Genomic DNA, 21875 nt, shown 5'->3' with positions numbered 1-21875 from the left:
TCCTAACTCTTCCCCTTGTGCATGCCAACGCTCATCTGCTCCCTCAGTGACTTTGTTTGGCTCCTTAAACCCAGGGGAAGCCACTCCTGTCTGTGGGCCAGATGACAGTGGTCTGGTGAAGGAGCACCCTGAGGTCTGGACCTGAGGCTGAGCAAGAGGAAAGTGAGCTGTGAAAACACCTACCTGCTGGCCTCCTCACCATCACCAGTGTGTGGCTCCAACCTAGCAGTCAGTGGGGTCTGCCTCCAGAATTCAGACAGTGCTTCGAATATCTGGAAATTTCTGCTGCACTGGGAAAAAGAATCAAAGAATCATAGAGCCATAGAATATCCTGAATTGGAAGGGACCCACAAGGATCATTGAGTCCAACTCCTAGGTCCCCAAATATCCAGCCTGAATCACCCCTGTCGCAGCTTCAAGCCATTTCCTTGGGTCTTATTTCTGTCCCCACAGAGCAGAGCTCAGCACCTGGATAGGCTGGACCGATGGGCTGAGGTCAACTGCATGAAGTTCAACAAGGCCAAGTGCTGGGTCCTGCACCTGGGGCGCAATAACCCCAAGCAGAGCTACAGCCTGGGAGATGAGTGGTTAGAAAGCTGCCAGCAGTGTGCTCAGGTGGCCAAGACAGCGTGGCCAGCAGGGCCAGGGAAATGATTGTCCCCCTGTACTCGGCTCTGGTGAGGCCACACTTAGAGTACTGTGTTCAGTTTTGGGCCCCTTGCTACAAGAAGGACATTGAGGTGCTCGAGCGAGTCCAGAAAAGGGCAACGAAGCTGGTGAGGGGTCTGGAGAACAAGTCCTACGAGGAGAGGCTGCGGGAGCTGGGCTTGTTCAGTCTGGAAAAGAGGAGGCTCGGGGCGACCTTATCACACTGTACAGGTACCTTAAAGGAGGCTGTAGCAAGGTGAGGGTTGGTCTATTCTCCCACGTGCCTGGTAACAGGACGAGGGGAAATGGGCTAAAGTTGCACCAGGGGAGGTTTAGGTTGGATATTAGGAAGAACTTCTTTACTGAAAGGGTTGTGAGGCATTGGAATGGGCTGCCCAGGGAAGTGGGCAGTGAGTTCCCCACACTGGTGACCGGCCGCCAGCCTGATGCGGCCCCATTTACCATAACTCTTTGAGCTCTGTCAGCCAGTTATTCACCCATCATATGATGGTTTTTCCAGCTGTATGCTGGACATTTTATCCAGTAGGATCCTATGGGAGACTGTCAAAAGCTTTACTGAAATCCGAAAAGATTACATTATCTGGTTTCCCTTGATCGACTAGATGGGTGATCTTATCATAAAAGGAAGTCAAATCTGTTAAACAGGACCTACCCCTCGTGAACCATGCTGGCAGGGAAAGTTAACTCCATCCCAGCCAGACCCAGCACACCCTCATAATGTGACAGTGTGGACTTCAATTCCTGCTCCAGGGGCAAAGCCAGAGGGACATTTTTCTTTGTATTTGGTTAAGACCCTTGGTACAGTGTGACGGCTACATGTAATGAGCACAACACAGAGGTCTGCTACAGAGTGTAAATCTTTAGGACAGAAAAAAGGATGGGCAAGCAATTGCTCCATGCAGCCTTGGATGTAAGTACAGGTGAAGATCTAGCTGCCTCACTGTATGGGCTCAGCTCAGCAGTCACCCTGAAGTGGGTGGTCAAGGGGGTCTTGGGCAAAAGATGCAGCAGTTCTACAAGTTCTACTTTTGCTGTTGTTTGTCGCCTTGAATCTTCTTAATGTTCAGACCTCAGGTAATACCACAGCTTTCCGTTTAGTATACCGTATACGTGAAAAAAGCCTAGGGTTTCCTGCATTGTCCAAAATTCACTGGATTTTTTTTTCTCCAGTCCATGGTGGGGTTTTTACGCAACTAAGGTATGGCTGGGCTGAGGACAAAAACTCTTTCTGCTGCATTCAGGAAACAGTCAGAAATCACATTATGCTGCTTTGAACGCCTGTGCCTGCCCTAAGTAGAAAGTTTCTATTTGAAGGTAAAATAAAGTTATACCATAATTTGGTTGGCAAATTCTATGGGGGATTCCCTTTTAAACCATTTATAACATCCAATATCAATAAAACTAGTTTGAAAGTGCAAAAACATAGTCGTAAAATTCATAATCAATAAAAAAAAAAATCATAAACATAAAATTACCTGTGACCGTAACTGCAGAGTTGGTACTAAAGTCAAATGAAATCAAACAGATTCCTGAAAAGACCAAAGAATATCTTTACCTTATTATAGAGAAATATCAACCAAAGTGCAAACAATTTATTTCTTCTTCTGAAGGCTGTAAATAAGGTTCAAAGTTTCAAATGACATGGCATTTATTGACACCTTACAGTGTTATAGTTAATAGAAAATTAACCTAGATTGAAACATAATCTAATATTCAGCACCCACTCCCTACTAGGGTTATGCTATCTTGCATGACAAGAATTCTGTGAGACGGGCAATCAGAAAACTGAGAATGGAAGACAGATAATAACACATCATAGAATCATAAAAAGGCTTGGGTTGGAAAGGACCTTAAAGATTATCCAGTTCCAACCCTTCTGCCATGGTAGGGAAAGTAGCCACTACATCAGATTGCCAAGTGCCTTGTTTAACCTGGCCTTGAACGCCTCCAGGGATGGGGCATCCACAGCTCCTCTGGGCACGCAGTTCAAGTGCCTTACCACCCTCTGAGTGAAGAATTTTCTCCTAACGTCTAATCTAAATCTTCCCTCTTTTAGTTTAAAACCATTCCCCCTTGTCCTGTCATTGTTTGCCTGAGCAAAGAGTTACACTCCGTCTTTTTTATAAGCCCCCTTTAAGTATTGAAAAATTGCAATAAGGTCTCTCCAGAGCCTACTGTTCTTCAGGCTGGCCATCCCCAGCTCTCTCAGCCTTTAGGAGAGGTGCTCCAGCCCTCTGATCCTCTTTGTGGCCCTCCTTTGGACCCATTCTAACAACTCCACACCTGATTGCAGGAGTCCAAGTGAGGCCTCACAAGGGAGGAGCAGAGGGGCACAACCACCTCCCTCCCCTGCTGGCCATCCCTCTATTGATGCAGCCCAGGATGCAGTTGCCCTTCTGGGCTGCAAGCACGCACTGCTGACTCATGTCGTGCTTTTTGTTCACCAGAACCCCGAGTGCTTCTCTGCAGGGCTACTTTCCATGAGTTCTTCTCCCAGTTTGTCCTCATGCATGGGATTTCCCTGGCACAGGTGCAGCGTATGTTCAAGAGAAATTTGTCAGAAGTATGACAATGCATTTCAGTGTGGTGACAGCGTCACTCCTTCTTCAGAGAGCATGTTTGCCAGCCTCTTGAGCTTCTGTTCCTTGTCAATATACAGTCCTCCCTGCTAAAGAAGAAGAATGCAATGCTTTGTTGGTCTTCTGTTTGTTGATTTCTTATCTTTGCCAATTCACAGTAATGCAAGAGACATCAAAGGAATTCAACACAGTTCCTGGCAATTTGGTTCTTCCGGAAAGTTTGCTTCCGTAATCTTAGAAAAAGCCAGAAGAATTTGGACAGCCTAACATTTGCTTTAATCTCAGACCTATCCTTTGTAAGAAATTTTCTTTGTAAACAGACATTATGGAAACGGTAGACAGGCAGGTGGATTGTGACGATAGGAGTCAACAATAGATTTAAATACTAAATGTAGCACTCATAAAATTAAGCGTCTTTACCTAGAATTGCCCACCCCCTCTAGATGATGGTAGTGTAGGCATTTACTAGCATGGGAGATGAGCATCTAAGTGCCCTTTACGGTCAATGGACATTTGGTCAACAAAGTTGGCAGAGTGTTGCAGAGAGCTGGTGTTTTGACCAATGCAGGTAAGCGTCCATTCTTTGTCAGCTTACTCAGATAAAGATAAAAATTTAAGATAAAACTTGGACACAAAACGTAAAGACAAAACTTAAAGATAAAATGACACCTCAGTCATCTAAAGTTAGGTGACATTAACGTCACCAATCCCGTTCCAAGTGGAGTCATTGAGCACTTGAGGAATTGTCTGGAAAAAGGAGGAAAAGGGTTCTCAGTAAAAGGATAATTCTTATCCAAGACAAGGAAATGGCAAGTAGGAATGCCAGGATTAGGTTTTTGTTTTAAACTTAGGAATTTCAGAAGATTCCTAACCTAACAGGATTGATTTCCTTGAACAATATTTCAGTAGGTGACCAGTGAGGAAAAACAAAAGAAAAACAGGCAAACTAGGAGACAAGAGAGCTCTCTTTTTACTACAAAAGCTCATTTACTCTTGCATTTCTGAGCATGCCCACCAGCATCCAGGTTCAATCCCCTGATATCTAACTCCCATCAGATAGTAGATATAGGTAAAAACAGCCATTAGCTTTACTAATGGAGTCAACGGTCCTTCATTTCTTTTAGATTATACACACACATCTTTTGAAGGGCAAATGACAAATGTTTTAAGATTTTCCTTAACTGTTCTCATTACATACAGATATACTTTGTTTTGTTTTCATTATGTACAGATATATTCTGTTTTGTTCTCATTACATACAGATATATTCTGTTTACTAACTAACAGGCTAATGCCATTGATAGATCAATTAATGAATTTTAAAAGCCTCCTAGAATTTAAAATGAGCTAGCTATGCATTTTTTTCACTATGTTGATTTTCTTTGCCCTTCATAATTATTGGTTTGTAGTGCAGCCTATTTATATCCCTTTTTACATTTATCATTTAACAATTTTGTTTAGTTGTCTGATGTGAACAGAAAGGGTCCGGGCTCTTTGGCTTTTATGTTGTGTTTTATGGTACTATTTTCTTTCAGTGATAGATTTAGGAAAGATCATACATTATAACAGCTACTAAATTAAAGTGGAATTTGGCAGTAATGTGTCTTCTGGTTCAAATAATCTGAATGACAGAGTTATTAATGATATTTCTCTTGAATATATACTGTATCAGCTTTCCGCATCAAGGGCTATGAGCTTGTTTCCGGACAGTCATACAATATGACTCTTATTTGGCCTTTCTCATTCCAGTATCCCTCCTTGCTTCTCTTGCCTCATAGATTGTGGGGCTAATTGAAATTCTGTTTGTGCCTTCGCAAACGTATTTTGTTTGTGGATCAAGAAACTGATGCATGATAGTAGCACAGCCTTGACATGTACAGGCTATCTACATTCTTCCCATACGATTAAAATAAGTGCTACTGGAATTACCCGGGAACATCTTTTCCATGTGGCTGTGTTTGTTCCTCTCTCTTTTCCTCTCCCTATTTGGTTACCATACTAACGTAAGAGCCAGTATCCATGCATAGTATTATGAGCTGAGATTTTCAGAAAATTGTGTTTCCCACATCTTTTTGTTGACATGCCTCTTCATCGTGCTTGCAGGTAAGTCAGAAATCAGGGAGGCAAGCCCACAGCTAAGCAGAAGAGTCATCAATAGTCTTCCTCCTATCTGTTATACACCTGCTGGTTCTTTGTATTGGAGCCAGTGCTGTTAAGAATTAAAAAGGCTGGAAGTATACCTTCAGCTGCAAAAGTCTGAGGTAGATCTTTAGCTTGCTCTGCTAAGAGCCAGTAATACATAATCCATTTTAGGAATTCCTTTATTAGCCGAAAACTCTGTCTCTCTCTTAGTCTTCCCACACCTTAGTCCCACAGGTATGTCTGCAGTGAAATGTTAATCTACATACCTAGTTATCTCTTCAGTGTCTGATTTTTAATCTGTCGACATGAATGTGTAGTCATAGTGTACCTGAGATCCTGCAAGTGGACTATTTAAGTCCTTTGATTTTAGTTACCTCTTTACAGGCTAGCATTATTTATCTGCACGTCACAAGCTGGTGTATGTTTGGGGTGTGTGCATGCATGCCTTGTGTGTGAATATATGTGAAGTTTCTTAAAGGAGAGAAATGTTACGTTGCTGTCTACAAGACTGGAAAAGCAACCTGTCCCTTTGGCCAGTTAGAAACTCACTTCAGTAATGCGTATGTGAGTTTAAACAGAGTTACACGGTGGTCTCACCACATGCCTAAGAGCCTTCTGACTTGCCAGGAGTCATAAGGGTCTTAGGCCCCTCAGGCCTCAACAGGTTAGACTCCTTAGGCCTCAACAACTTCCAGTTGACAAGCTTGTTTGCCTTCTGTAATCCTACAGGAACTGGACAGTATGCAAAGGCTCTTAGGTACGCTTGAGCTGAGGGTTGTCAACAGGTCTTTCGAACCAGGAAGAAAACCAGTTTTTCCCGAAGAAACAGTTATGAGCTGTTTGAGCTGTTAATTGAGGACTCAGTCCTCAGTTTATTAACCTGGAACAACAGACTTCATTCAGGACAAGCGAGAGGCCAGAAGCAGTTATTCCTCTCCCTTTTATGTACTGTGACTAGGTTCATAGTGCACAGCACTGGGAGCTAGGAAGAGGAAGAGCTAGGGGTGTCAGACCTTTGTGGTGAGGTCTTTTCCTTCCTGAGGGTTAGTATATCTCCTGGCATAGCAGAGCTCCATAATGTGCATGGGATCATTACTGTTACTATAACAATAACAACAACAGCGGTAATATTTCAAACTTAACTTTTTGTAAAACTGTGTAATAAACTTGATGAATTGCCAAAAGAAATTCTTGTAATTTCATGTTAAATAGGTTGCCTATGTCAATAATTGACTTGATCCTTTGTTGCTACGTGTTTCCATACTTATCTCATATTTCTGTTACTGGTATTGTTCAGAGGGATTGAGCAATTACTGCCTTACTTTCGGTTTATAAATATACACCAACTGTGATAAAACTCATGCAAGTCATCAACACTCATAAAACAGACTGATAACTGCATCAGTCTTATATTTTGAATCAGTGATATTAACAGCACTTTCTTTGTATTGCACTACTGTTCAGACTTGTTTAACTTTTATTGAAATTCACAGATGTGCAGGATTCATTTCCATACTTCTTCCAATTCCAGACCAATACTTTCAAATACTGCTTAGCATTTCTTGCTTTCAGAATTAATTATGAAAATGTAATGGAGATTCCAGAGTGCATTGCTAATTCACCTGAAGTCCCACATTCTGCTCTGTCAGGGGATGTTAATGGTACCATCACGGACACGATTGCTGTTTAGACATGTGTAGAATACAAGGATACTCAATCATAAAATCATAGAATGGCCTGCGTTGGAATGGGCCTCAAAGATCATCTAGTTCCAACCCCCCTCCCATGAGCAGGGATGCCACCCACTGGACCAGGTTGCTCAGGGCCTCATCTAACCTGGTCTTGACCACCTCCAGGGATGGGGCATCCACAGCCTCTCTGGTCAACCTGTGCCAGTGCCTTACCACCCTCTGAGTGAAGAATTTTCTCTTAACATCTAGTCTAAATCCCCTCTGAGTCCCCTTCAAGTACTGAAAGTTTGCAATGAGGTCACCACAGAACCTTCTGTTCTGTAGGCTGAACTGCCCCAGCTCTCTCAGCCTTTCTTTGTAGGAGAAGTGCTCCGGCCCTCTGATCATCTTCGTCGCCTTCCTTTGGACCCATTCTAACAACTCTATACCTGATTGCAGGACTCCAAGTGAGGCCTCACAAGGGAGGAGCAGAGGGGCACAACCGCTTCCCTCCCTTGCTGCCCACCCCTCTGTTGATGTAGCCTAGGATGCAGTTGCCCTTCTGGGCTGCAAGCACGCACTGCTGGCTCGTGTCAAGCTTTTTGTCCACCAGAACCCCAAGTGCTTCTCTGCAGGACTGCTCTCCATGAGTTCTTCTCCCAGTCCGCCCTCATGTTTGGGACTGCCCCAGCCCAGGTGCTGGCAAGGGGTTTTGAACTTTAGTCTGAGCTAATGATTAATGACAATGACTCATTTTTTTCCTTTTAAAGGCGTTCACAATTTCACAACGTTTTAACATGGATTTGAATATGAAACCTCCCAGAACCCTATATAAAGGACTTCCAAGGACTCATCCGGTTAGTACACCCTACTGGGATGATATAAGGTAAGAGTTAAATATCTCACTGGATAATTCTATAGATGCCAAAGACATATTTTATCTTAAAATCAGAATGCCCTTATTTTTTCTATTATGTGCTATTTAGGTGCTAACTTAAAAAAATGCTTCAAAGTACCTTCGTGGTAATAGTATCTATGCTGAGTTTTGCAGCTTCAGGTTGGCAGTGAAATTAAAATAAGAAATAGAAATAACATAGAAATCAATAAATCACAGGTAGAAATTAACGGATTTTAATTACAAATTAAATACACATTAAAGTATGAAATAGCAATGGAATAGAAATTGAAATACAAAATAGAAATTAAAGAAGAAATTGATAGAAATAGAAACTAAAATCTGAGTCTAGTGTGGGAAAAAAGATCCTAAGTCACAAATACTTTTACATGTTTGTATGATCGTATTTCCTTCTGACTTCTTGGAACAGATCTCCATTCTTCTAGATGGAGATGATTTTGAAAGAACCAGAAGAAAACAACTTTCATGGCATTTTAGAATTATTGTTGTTAAAATAGAACTTACACCTAGAAAACCATATCCTATTCTTTTTATTTTTACTAGGTGGCCCTCCAACTTGGTCTCGGCACTGTGAAGTAAATTTTTCAAAGTATGATTCTGAACAGTGGTTTTTAATTTCACATTTCAAGACTAACCCTCTAGAAATCATAGCTATGGATGATTTCTGGGGCTGTAAATCAGCCTCATCCCTGCTTCACTGCAGTCAGTAACGCCGAAGGGCCCTTTAGGACCTACCGTGGTATCACTGAGATAAGATTCTTATAATTCCCAAACATTGCTAAAAATTCTTTTCAGTGTTTCCCTTCTCCCCTTTGTAGGATGAATTAAGTCCAGCAAGAGCTCTAAGGTAGGCATCTTAGTGAGTTCTAATTAATTACATTGTACTGATTTTTATCTCCCAACTTCATTTACCAGAATTAAACAACAACAACAAAAAACCAGCTTTAAAGTCTATGCTGAGATATTTCTTTTGATGTGTAATATCCTATTCTTTGCCATTGTATTTGTTGAAAAATATCACGTTTTCATTTTGTATTTCTTCCCAACAATAAGCTTTCTCTTTGAAGCCAGAAATGAGATGAAAGGGAAGTTACTGTGTGGCAGTAGCGGTGCTACTTGGAGACTGCTCATTATTGTCAAAACAGCAATCTCATAGCTGTTGGTGGCTTTGAGCGTGGTCTGTGGGGGTTAACCTCTGAAAACAGAGGAGGGTGATTTAGACACCTGTTGCCTGTTTAGCTTGTCTGATTTTAACCAATAACTTGCAGAGGGGCTCTATTTTCTGAAAAGGATGGAGATGATAGAGCTGAAAGTGTGCCTTGGTCAATGCGTATTTCCCTACTGTTCCCAAAGTATGAATCAGGGCTGATCAGAGAAAAGGCTCAAGAGCAGATTATGTAGTGATGGGAGTAGCAGAGGTTAAACAGTAAAAAGGGAGTGTCTGTGAATAAGGAAGTCTGGGGAACTGGTCTGGGATTTTCCTCTAAATGTGACAGAAACATACCCTGCAGGTCTGGTCACCTTTGGAGAGTGTCCTTTCTCATCACAGCCAAAGGCAGATCACTCAAGATTAATCTACCTTTGAACAAGTGTATGTGCTTCTGGGAAATTCACCCTTTAAACTAATATTTATCTAATGAGAAATGTATAATTGATTGATCTCATTGACATTTGTACCTGTATTGTGCAGCCCAGAGAATGGAGATGGAGACTGGAGGCGAAATTGCTATTGTGGGAATAGCATGCAACTTTCCTGGAGGTAAGTTTTGGGTAAATACAAAGCATGATGCTGAATGAACATTGAAAAGCACCGTCACTTATTAGAGTTGAGGAATTCATGTAAAAGAACATGTGTATGTAAAAGAATATATGTCTCCCTTACTTTTGTAGAATTCATTGCTTTGCTACTTGTAGGATCTTTTTAAAAGGTCACACTGTGGTGAGAATCAGTTGATTTGAATTTGTCCACTGAGGGCGAGACCTGCAGTTCTGGCTGTGGGCAGGGCATTGAGCTATGTATGTGAAACTCATGCAGACAGACTGGGTGTGTCAAGGGTGATTTGAGGTTTCTGCATTCTGAGATTAGATGGTTGGAGATATTTAGATAGCTGTGAGAGTTCTCTGGGTTCTTCTGCTGCTCTGAAGCTGTCAGTACTCTAGTAAAGCTCTATAAAATCTGTAGCAGCAGTCTCCTACTGCAGCATTAAACGCTAATTCGGTTCAAGCCATTTTTGGTCCAGACATCCCAGTAAAGAGCCTCTCTTCAGATACACTGTTCTTAGTTACGTCTCCATGCAATAAATGCAACGTGTCCTGATCCTGCATTGCACATCTTCAGAGCTTTTTTAATGAACCTGCCTCAAAAGAAGTTGAGTGACGGGAACTCTTAAATTACTCCATGTGTAACTAATGCCCTTGGCTGTCTATGATGATGGACTAACCAGGGATGATTAACTTTAGGTGGGATTGCTGTCATGTAGGCATTGTTACTGTTATCCCAGTCTCCAGCCCCAGTGTTGGCCCACATCAGAGCTCCCTTGGTCAGCATGCCAGAGGTTAGCACCACCATGCCACAGGTCAGCCACAGGGAAGTGGAAGCTGGGAGGAGGGTAAATGTGGGACAGTGTGGATGCTGTGACAGCTGGTTTCAGGGCTAAGAGGAAAGCATAGACATAGCCTCAGTGCCCATAGTTGGAATTCTGGATTTCAACCACAGAATCATAGACTCATTTAGGTCAGAAAAGACCTTCATGATCATCAAATCCAACTATCAACATGACCTACCAAGTCCCATCACTTAACAATGTCCCCTAGTGTCATGTCTACACGTCTCTTAAATGCTTCCAGGGATGGGGACCACTTCCCTGGGCAGCCCATTCCAATGTTTGACCACCCTCTCTGTGAAGAAAGTCTTCCTAATATCCAAACTAAACTTCCCCTGGAACAATGTGAGATTGTTCCCTTGTGTTCTATCACTTGTCACCTGAGGAACGAGACTGACACCTTCCTCGCTGAAACCTCATTTCATTTGACTATCTGGAGTCACTGCTGGCTCACTGCCAACTGGATTAAACTCCATTCAGTGATTCTTTGATGGCCAACTTGCTAGAGATATTTTACATGTTTGGAAAAACGTCTTAAAACTTCTTGAGTTTTACAAAAGTTAAGAATTTTGTGGGGTAACATTACATTTAAGCATGAAGTGAAAGGATCAGTCGTTCCTTTCCATCCTTCTGTCACCAAAGAATACTAATTTCTTTATCTGTGGTGTTTCTTCTTCAGTAAATTAGATATATACATGGGAGTTCCATGTAACATTCCGTGTGTGTTTCTACATATACATGGAGAAAGAGAGCACATAATTTAATCTTCTTTGAAATATTTGTCCAACAGGTGAAGGAATTGACAATTTCTGGAAAGTCCTGGAGGAAGGCATAAACTGCACAGTAGAAATACCCCCAGAGAGGTTTGACACCAAAGAGTGGTATGATCCAGACAGTAACAAGCCAGGAAAAGCATGCACAACACGCGCTGCTCTTCTCAATGAGTAAGTCTGCTACTGTGCTGTGGCACAGACTTTTTCTGTAACGAGGCTAATGCGTCCAGCCTTTCGGAGAGTACAAGCCACAGGGAGACCTTACAAATTGGACCTAGGAACAGGTTTTCTTTTATGACAGGTTTTCTCACAAGACAAACTTGCAGTTATCAATTTGCAGGAGCTCCTGTTATATGACATTTATGAGCACATTTATTCACAGGCCACATAGGATCTTTGGTTGCATAATCCAGCTTGTAAATTCATCATGTCTTGAGATGTCACCTGTCACACAGCGAATGTGAGCTATATGAACTGGCTGGTGAATCTTGTCCGGCTTCAGCTTGAAGGTTGGCCAGCTCTGCCAGACTTTAGGACCTAATCCTGTGCTGGCTTTAATTTAAATGAAGCTGTGAGAATTTAGAGACAAAAAAAAGAAAGTCTGCTTGCTAGATGGTCAAGAAAGGGATCTTATGCTTGATTGGAGTGTTACACTTGCTTGTAAACCTGAACTATTCATAATTTAATAATAATCCTGCTTTTACTTAGTCTCATACTGTTACATATTGAAAAATAAACTTTTTCTTTCTTTCTTTCTTGTTATTCACTCCTTTTATTTGAATCAGTCCTTTATCATACTGGGGGATTATGTATACATAAATACCAGGTAAAGATCCTAGTGTACAGAGAAGACATGGAGAAGGAACCTGCAGTATGTATCCCTTTAGTTGTGCCCTGATGTCTCATGTGAAATTATATCAGAGATATGAGCACAGCTGTATGAGGGATGTTGCTAGTGCTAAGAATATCAAACTAGTCAGATCAGCATAAGTGCCTTTAGTTTTAAATCCACATTTCCTGAAAATCCTCATGCCTTTTTTCCAATTAGAAGCTGACATGCACAGAAGTAATCTTATTGGCTCCTGAGAATAACATTTAACAGTTTTACACTTAACAAAAATTAACAGTTTTGGATTGTAAGACCCAGAATTACTTAAGAAAATAGTGTCCTATTAGATATGTAATTTTCCTCTGAAATCAAGAAAAGACGGAAGGCCATATGAATGTGATCGTAGGATACAACATTGAGTCTGGCTTTGGTTGTTTGAAAGTGTGGGCTTATGGCTGGTCCCATGTCTATTGGTTTTAAACTAGAAAGCCATTGGTCAACATTGCCTTTATATAACTTAGAAGACAATAGCTATTTAAAATTTGTTGCCTATGATGGCATTGCAGAAGAGTCTTACTCTGCAAATTTTCATTATTTTCATAATGAAGGAGTCCTATCGGTACCAGTGGGATAATTCACCGGTGTGAATAAGAATTTTGAGGGGTGGCCTTAGAACTCTGAAATGTGGAATAGTTGATAAAAGTATGTATCTTGTGGCAGGAAATAAAGCATCCTTGGCCTATAATCTTTTCCTTCTGAATTTCACAAATAGGAACTGTGGTTTCAACATCACTTAGGTCTTTGCTTTTCATGACATTACAAAAAATGCGTACTTTGGATCTAGAAATAAATGCATGTTGTATACATATTGTACCATTTTCTAAGAGATTTCTATTTTTAATAGATTTAATACATTTGACAACCACCTGTTTGGAATTAATAACATGGAAGCTGAAGCAATGGATCCGCAACAGAAGTTACTGGTAGAATGCACATACAAAGCACTGGAGGATGCAGGAGTCCCTGTAGAAGCCATCAGTGGCACCAAAACAGGTGTTTTTATTGGTAAGAACATTTCACGGTGAATAATGTCCATTTTAACCTCGTAAAGAATGGAATGCCCCTTTGTAAAATTTATATGTATCTCTGGCATTGGAGAACTTAAGGCTACAGTACTATGACACAACAGGTCATTTTTGGTGGAGAAAGAGTATTAGGCTAGTCTAGAAGATCATCATATAATTAATGGATGTACTGTTAGGTGTCTGTGTCTGTGTTAGTGTCTTGCAGCACTGAAGTTGATGCAGGAAAAAGTTAAACTGTCCACCTAGACCAACCCTTGCCAGGACTGATACTCTCAACTCAGACCGATGACACCTTCATGTTTTGCAGTATAACGGTGGTTAAGGTGTTGTAAAGGTTAAGATCCTGTGAAACCAGCAGAAACTCTCATGTAAATAGTAGCATGCTACCAAGGTGCACTTGTCCAACTGCCGATTGTGTCAAGAAGCTAGCCCATTTTTGCTGGTGTAAATGTGTATCTGTTTTAAGAGGAGTTTTCTGGGATAGTTAGGCTGATGAAACTATAGAGACAAACTCTTTAGATTGCCTCTTAGTCTCGGACATGCTCTCCTTACACAGTACAACTATTTTGAATAAACATACTGCATTTTCCGCACATGCCTATCGACTTGAGATCCCCTGTACTCCAAGCATGTGTGTTCCAGAGAGAGGAAATGACTTTTTTCAGAGGCACAGGCCTTGTTCTTTTCTCTTACTGCTTTGCTTAGTGGATCACAGCAAGTGAAACCAACCTTGCTTAAACTGAGATACAAGGGTCTGAACAGGCTACACACACCTTAACTGTCTCATACAATGAGCTAAGGAAGCAGAACAGACCTGTCATTTTTCCAGGTAAAAAAAAATCAAGTGTTAGGTATATTTGTGTAAGCTGGGTCCAGTGGAAATTGCTGGAAGTCTGGCCTTTGTTTTGAGTAGAAGCAAAATATCTCCACAGCAGTCCTAATGCTATGTAGGTTAATACTGAAACAGAAAAACAAAATCATTGTCAAGCTCAGAGCTGTACATCCCTTTTGTTTGCTCAGGTTAATGTGACACATATTTGATATTTTTATAGGTCTTATGAATCGAGACTATGAAATCATAAGAAGCAGATCATCAGATGAAATAAATCATTATGCTGGTACAGGAACAGCAATGAGCATAGCTGCTAACCGGGTGTCCTACACGTTTAATCTGACGGGACCATCACTGACAATTGACACTGCCTGTTCATCGTTTCTTTTTGCTCTACACTATGCCTTGCGAGCGATTAAATCAGGTAATGGGACTGAAGAGATGGTAGGCAAAGAAATTAGGATTGATGCTTCATATTTTAAAATTGCTTCAGTGAATTAATAAAACTTTCTGCAGATTCATCTTCACTGATAGAGAACTAAAAGGTTCTAGTGCCTCAGAAATATCCACCGTACCTGTAGAAGAAAACCTATAAGGAATAGTGTTACTTTCTTAACCATATCCTGATGTAGTTTTAGAGATCTGTATTGGGTACTTTTTCAATGATGTACCTCAGTGACAGATTCCAATCCTGAAAATTAAAATACCTCAAAGAATTGTTAGTATTATTAATAGCGTCTGTCTATAATAACAGTCTTTTCAATCCATTAACTTAAAGATAATTAAAATGTTTCTGTCTACCATCTTGGAAGTCTCAACCTGACTATGTTTCTGCTTTATTCCAGGAGATTGTGAAGCAGCTATTTGTGGTGGTGTAAACTGCATAATAGAGCCCAGCACCTTTGTATCTCTCAGTAAAGCAAAAATGATCTCTCCAGAGGGAATAAGTAAACCCTTCTCTAAAAAGGCAGATGGCTATGGAAGGGGAGAAGGTTGCGGTGTTGTTTTCCTCAAACCACTGAAAAAGGTAAGATTGTGAAGCAGCCTAAAAGAAGACTGGTTGCTTACTTGAATTTTGTATTTCCCAGTCTAATAATTACTCTAGAAAAAGGCTTTTCCAAGTCAAGCTTAATATTAATATTAACAAAACATTTATGCACTTCCCCTAGCATGGGAAAGACATCACAAATTTAAAAGTTAGTATTCCTGTCTGTCTGTTCTTGATTCTTTTGTCCTATACAGAAAAAGCATGCGATTATTAAAGGTAATTTTCTCTTCCTGTGAAACAGGCAATGGAAGACTTCAGCAAAATCTGGGGTGTTATAAATATCAGTGCAGTAAATCAGAATGGTAGGTCTATAACTCCAATCACAAGGCCATCTCAAATAGAGCAAGAGAACTTACTGCGCAGCATTTATGAAACTCATGTCAACCCCTCCATTGTGCAGTATATTGAAGCACACGGTACAGGAACTGCTGCTGGAGACCCTACTGAAGCTGCAAGCCTAGGTAGTGTCATTTGTAAAAACAGATCTTCACAAGTTCCCACTCTGAAAATTGGTTCAGTGAAAGGAAATATTGGCCACACAGAATCAGCTGCTGGAGCAGCAGGGTTAATCAAAGTGCTTCTGATGATGCATCACGGAAAGATTGTTCCATCTTTGCATTACTCAGAGGAGATGAGCAGCATTGATACAGAGAAGTTAAACCTTGCAGTTCCCACAACTGTTGAGCCCTGGGAAGAGTCCGGTGAGTATGGAAGGGTAGCTGGCATCAACTGCTTTGGATTTGGAGGAACCAATGCCCACGTTGTAGTCAGGCAGGTTAAGCAGCCAGAGCCTCTTCCTGCCTTTAAGAGGCCACTGGAATTAGTTCTGCTGTCTGCAGCATCTACCAAGTCCCTTCAGATGACAATGGCCGATACAGCTGACCAGCTGAGCACGAGAAACTCCATAACTCTCCCAAGCCTGGCCTATACGTCTGCCTGCAGAAGAAGCCATGCCAACTACAGGTACCGAAAAGCATTTGTCACAAACTCTCTCCAACACTTGCAGCAAGAGGTTATGTCAGCAAGAAGCACTGAATTTGCCATGTCAAAGGTGGAGCCACAGCTGGTGTTTGTGTTCTGCGGCAATGGTGTAACACTGAAGGAGTTCAGTGAGGCAATGCTGAGCTCAGAGCCAGTGTTCAGAGACAAGTGTAAGGAAATAGAAGCGCTCTTTCAGAAACACGCCCCCATCAGCCTCCTGCCAGGAAAATGCCGCAGCTCGAAGGAGTTATTGAATCCAGAACTCTCCCAGCCCATGCTTTTTGCCCTGCAGGTTGCCTTAGCTTCCCTTCTGAAGTACTGGGGCATTAAGCCAGTTGCTGCTGTTGGCCACTCAGTGGGGGAAATTGCAGCAGCGCATTTTGCTGGGTACCTTTCCCTGGCAGATGCTGTGAAAGTGATTTATCACCGGAGCAGGCTGCAGGCAAAGACTCCCAGTGGCAGGATGTTGGTGGTTGGAAACATCCCTGTTCAAGAGATAGCTGAATGTCTGCATCCCTATTCAGGAAAGGTGTGCATTGCAGCTTTCAACAGCCCAGTTACGTGCACCTTGTCTGGAAATCCGGACGATGTGGATGCGGTCCAGAAAGTTTTAGCTCAAACATTCAGCCAAAGAAACATCTTTCTTCATGTTTTAAATGTCCCAGCTGCCTACCACAGCCCCAGCATGGATATGATACTTGGGGAGTTGGAAGAGACCATACAGCCTTTAGAAAAACAGAAGGGGGAAATTGAAGTAATTTCAACGCTGACTGGGATGGCTGCTTCTGCAAATGACTTCATTCAGGGCAAATTCTGGGCCCGGCATACTCGCGAGCCTGTTGCTTTCACTCAAGCCATAGAAACTGCAGCTAGAGACAGGGAAAATGTGGTGTTTGTGGAAATAAGCCCTCACCGAGCATTGCAGCGAAGCATAAAAGAAACTCTAGGGAAAGCCACTCCTGTGTTCTCTTCTTTGCAGTCTGATGTGGAGTATCAGACACTCTTTAGCCTGGTAGGAAATCTGTTTGAACTGGGATATAATCCCAACTGGCAGCACTTTTATAATGGCTATCAAAGTGTTCCAGTGGCCATTCCACGGTACCAATTTGATCGTAAAAAATTCACCTCTCCAGCTACCCGTCCACAAGCAAACCAAAGAAGTGTCAGCTCCAGTCATCCTTTGATTTATGACATGAACAGTGACAACACAGAATTTGGCTGCCTGCTCTCTCAGGACACGACATCCTACTTATACGAGCATAAGAACAACGGTGTGGCTTTAGTCCCTGGTGCTTTTTATGTAGAGCTTGGTCTGTCCTGTGTGATGAGCAGCTCAAGACCTAAAGTGCCTCTAAGTACTTGCCAGTTGAGTATCAGCTTTTCAGCACCGTGTGTTCTCACACAGAATTCCCAAGTCTTGAATATCAAGCTGAGTCCAGATAACGTAGTGACAGCCTTTGAGATCCTCTCGTCCTCCAATGCAGTTTATGCTTCAGGCCAAGTTACAAAAATGTCTGATGCTGTTGTGGAAGAAAGCAGCATCTCCTTCCAAGACGTCTATCAGAGATGCAGTTCAGTGATTAGCACAGAGGAGGTTTATGAAGCACTGTCTCAGGTTGGCTTTCAGTATGGCTCCATATTCAGGCAGCTCAGCGATGTGCATTATTGCCAAGAACTAAAGGAAGCTATAACAAGCATAAAGGTGAACAAGGAGACTGTCCAAGAGATGTACAGCTACTGTATTCATCCAGTGCTGCTAGACTGTTTTCTGCAGATGACTGCTGTCATGACCTCAAAGACGTTCCAGTCCAGAGCAGGCTTTCCATCAGGGATAGGCAGCCTGGTGGTGCTCCGACCGCTGGAGGAAGAAATGATGATTTATATGAGAACAAGTAAATCCATTGGGAACTGCTTAGAGGTCTGCGGATGCTTCATGGACAAACACGGCTCCGTTTTGGCCGAACTCAAACGTGTTGCCATCACTTTCATGAAGCAAGCATCTTCCAGAGACAACGAGTTCATGTTTGAAAATAAGTGGGTAGAAGTCTCTTCTTCACAGGTGATAGGACATCTAGGTGCAACGCCCAGAGTCCTAGTGTTTGCTGACAAACTGGGGATAGCTGAACAGCTCAAAAAATACTTGCATCCTAATTCCAGATATGTTATGTATGAGGACTGGGAAGCCCTCTTGGAAGTCCACAGAGAGAATAAAATGAAAGCAGAGGTCAAGGATTATGATGAAATTCTGTTCTTGTGGGGAATTCAAAAGTTAAATGAAGAGTTCCCAAGCAAAATGGTAGACCAACTGGCAAAGTGTTGTGAAGCCTATCGCCAAGTTATTGTGGCATTAAGAGAGAAAAGATCCCGCTGTTCAATCAGAGTTATCAGCTACAGAACGACAGAAAGAAATGTAGACCACATGAACTGTGCGTTTGCACTCTATGGCATGACCAGAACTTGTATTGTTGAAGTTCCAGAAATTACATTTCAGCTAATTGACCTCAGCTCTTCCAGATCCCTGGACATCTCAGCGTTATCAGACATTCTTATCAAATACAGAGGTGAGGAATACCCAGAAGTTTACATCAGCCAAGGGAGAATTTATGTGACTGAAGTCAGGCGCACATCGTTTGTAGATTCAGATTACAGCCAACCTGTAAGATCTCTCCATAATTCAGAAACGTTCACTTTGTACACTGCTGATCCGTACACAGCGAAAGACTTGTCTGCTGAGTTATCCACCAGCACTGCTACTCAGCTTGAAAAACAGAGCATTGAAATTCAAGTGGATAAAGTGTGTCTCCACTCAGAAGATTATTTTCCTATTAGCGTTTCTAGTCGGAACTTTGGTAATACACTGTACTGGAATTCCCAAGCAATAGACAAACACAGACTTTTAGCTCTTGATTTCAGTGGCACTGTAACAGCAATAGGTGTTGATGTGAAGAAAGTTAAAGTTGGAGATCACGTGGTTTCATGTTACCCAGCTGCTGCATCATCCAGAATTCAGATTCCAGGAACAGTTTGCTTCAATGTAAAGAAATTTCCTTGCTTTCAGAATGTTCCTTGTGTGTCATACTTTATAATTGCATGGGAAATCTTAAGTCAGAGGTTACCCAAGGGGAAACATGGCAGAATTTTGGGTATTATTTCGAAGGAGCCATCGTCAGTTTTGTGCCAAGTTCTTTCTGCAGCAGCAGAAGAGGTGGGCTGGAAAGTAGTATTTGCAAGGCCATCTCCCAGTGAGTTCCAGTATATAAATTCATGTCATGCCCTTGTTGTTCTTCCTCCAGTACACAGACTGTCTCAGCAGGATTTGGCCCACATGAACTTTCTTAAAGATGTGGTGGTAGTATGTGGCAATCAACAGTCTGAATGTATTCAGAATGTCAGTGGATTTGATCATGAAAATATCAGCTTTCATATCCTCACACTTAGCAGCATTTTCCAGAAAGCATCTCTAAAGGAATTGCGAAAGACTATGCATGCGTGGCTCAGTTCAATAGATATGAAACGGTTTAAATCTCTGCCAGCTTCTGTTTTTCAACAAAATGAGAACTTTGAGAGTGTGCACTCTCTGGCGTCATATTTTACATGCAAATCTGTCCCACTTGCTGTACTGAGAAGGCAGAGGAATATCAGCATGGTTTCAGATATACCAGTGTATGAACCCCAGAAGAAGATATTTAAGCAGAATGCTGTTTATGTAGTAGCAGGGGGTCTCACTGGACTTGGCTTTGAAACTGTGAAATTTATTGCCAAGAATGGAGGAGGGTGTATTGCAATACTTTCCAGGAAAAATCCAAGTAATGAGAAGCAAGAAGAGATGAAGGCTTTGCAGCAGCAGTATGAAGGGAGCAAAATAGTGTTTGTGCAGTGTGATATTACTTCAACCAATGAAGTTGAGAAAGCTTTCCAGTCCATTGTAAAACTATTTGTAGGCAGTCCAATCAAAGGTGTCTTTCAAAGTGCTGTGGTTTTACACGATGGCCGGCTTGAAGTTCTGAAGCTGGCTGACTTTCAGAAAGTTCTGAGCCCAAAAGTGGCAGGGACCGTAAATCTTCACTGGGCTACCAAAGGCCATGAGCTTGACTACTTTGTGTGCTACTCCTCTGTTACTTCCTTTCTGGGAAATTCCACGCAGGCAAACTATGCAGCTGCAAACTCTTTCCTAGATGCCTTCTGCCTCTACAGGAGGAACTGTGGGCTTTCAGGCCAATCCATTAACTGGGGTGCTTTGAACCTCGGCATATTGTTCAATCAAGACCAGATTCAGAACATTCTGGCATCCAAGGGCATAGACGTCCTCCAAGTGCATGAAATTCATGAGTATCTCAGGAAGAGCTTACTTACAAATAACCCACAGCAAGCTGTTGTCAAGTTCAATTTGCAAACTTTAGTTAATCATGTTTTTTCTCGGATTTTGTCACTCAAAAGTCGCTTCAGGTCACTTATGTCAGAAGAATTCAGGAACAAGCCTGAAATATCTGAGGAAACTCAAGACCAAGGTCCTGCTTTAGTTAAGTCTGAAGACTATATTACCTCACTGGTGGGTGAGCTCACTGGATTGACCCCAGACGAACTAACCATGAATACACATCTTTCATCTTTAGGCATAGACTCTATGTTAGCTTTGACAATTCAGAACCGTGTCTTTCAAGAAAGAAAGGTGGACATACCTCTCCTGAAACTGCTTGATCCTCACACCACTCTGTCAAGTTTAGTAGTAGTTTTAGAAGATGCAACCAATGCAGATGAAAGTGTTGAGATAAAAGAGTCTGCAGATGATGGAGCAGAACACGGGAGCTGGCTATAGGAATCTTCTTATCCAGGAATGCCCACTGAAGAATTGTGTAGTTTTCAGCGTAACTGGACCCTTTGTAGTATCTCAGAATATGTTATTGCAAAGACAAGGTAGAACATCTGGTTATGCTAAATGTATTCTTCTGTGTTGACCTAGAAAACCCTACACTGGTTTCTTCTGCTGTTGCACTATAGATTTATTACTTCCAGTCAACAGCATGACTTGTTCTTTTCAATATCTTTTACCTTTGTTTTCAGTATTTTTAACTGGAAGTAGGTAAACTAATACGTACACAGTTATTTGGTAATTTTGTATATGAAAGGCACATTGCATATTTTTAACCATATTAAAATCTTAATGAAAATGATGAATTCACCATTCTAACTGATGAATGTCTATGTAAAGTAACATTGTGTTATCACAATTCTTTGTCACTATTATAGTTTTAATGTATGATACTTTTTTTTTTGGATGATTATTAAATATGTATAAACTGAACATATTTAAAACACTCTTTTAGTTGTGAATTTTAAAGGTTTCTTTAAAAACAAACAACAACAATAACAAAAACTTTATATTTTCCTTATATTGTGTCTGCAAAAATGTTAACAAAAATGTCAGTACAGTAACCATTTTTATTAGTCTTCTTTCATGAAAGACCAAAAAAAAAAACCAAGAATAGTCCAAAAATTCAGACAGCAAAACCTCAAGTGTACCTCTGTCCTATTTTATTTTTTGCCCTTCCCCACTCTCCAAGTTTAAATGTTCCTAGTCATATAGCAGCTGCCCTTACTTTACATCAAAAAGAAAATATCAACTTTTCCCCAAAGATGCTGGAGGAAGCATTTTCTAGAATCTATTAAAATGAGGACAGGGTCCTTGTGTTGTTTCTCTATGTTATACCTGAGGGTTGAGGGTGGCCCTCCCATGGAGTCATGAGTTTC

General features: G+C 41.5%; 1 protein-coding gene across 1 annotated transcript; it reads left to right on the top strand.

Moving 5' to 3' along the window:
• Positions 1 to 9674: 9674 nt before the first annotated feature.
• On the top strand, positions 9675 to 20943 carry LOC116486892 (highly reducing polyketide synthase PKS6-like). Its single transcript, XM_032183442.1, has 6 exons — positions 9675 to 9735; positions 11370 to 11523; positions 13086 to 13246; positions 14319 to 14522; positions 14944 to 15125; positions 15388 to 20943. Exons 1-6 carry the CDS (start codon positions 9675 to 9677, stop codon positions 20941 to 20943), a joined length of 6318 nt encoding a protein of 2105 aa, XP_032039333.1.
• Positions 20944 to 21875: the final 932 nt, after the last annotated feature.

The sequence above is a fragment of the Aythya fuligula genome, chromosome 2, assembly GCF_009819795.1.
Source record: "Aythya fuligula isolate bAytFul2 chromosome 2, bAytFul2.pri, whole genome shotgun sequence".
Lineage (NCBI taxonomy): Eukaryota > Metazoa > Chordata > Aves > Anseriformes > Anatidae > Aythya > Aythya fuligula.
The sequence above is the reverse complement of the archived record's forward strand: the minus strand, read 5'-3'. Positions and strand labels throughout refer to the sequence as shown.

Bases quoted from the DNA above. Each gene is read 5' to 3' on its own strand.
- LOC116486892 (XM_032183442.1), top strand. From the start codon at position 9,675: ATGGAGATGGAGACTGGAGGCGAAATTGCTATTGTGGGAATAGCATGC. The intron at 9,736-11,369 runs GTAAGTTTTGGG...TTTGTCCAACAG, and splicing joins AGCATGCAACTTTCCTGGAG to GTGAAGGAATTGACAATTTC. The intron at 13,247-14,318 runs GTAAGAACATTT...ATATTTTTATAG, and splicing joins CAAAACAGGTGTTTTTATTG to GTCTTATGAATCGAGACTAT.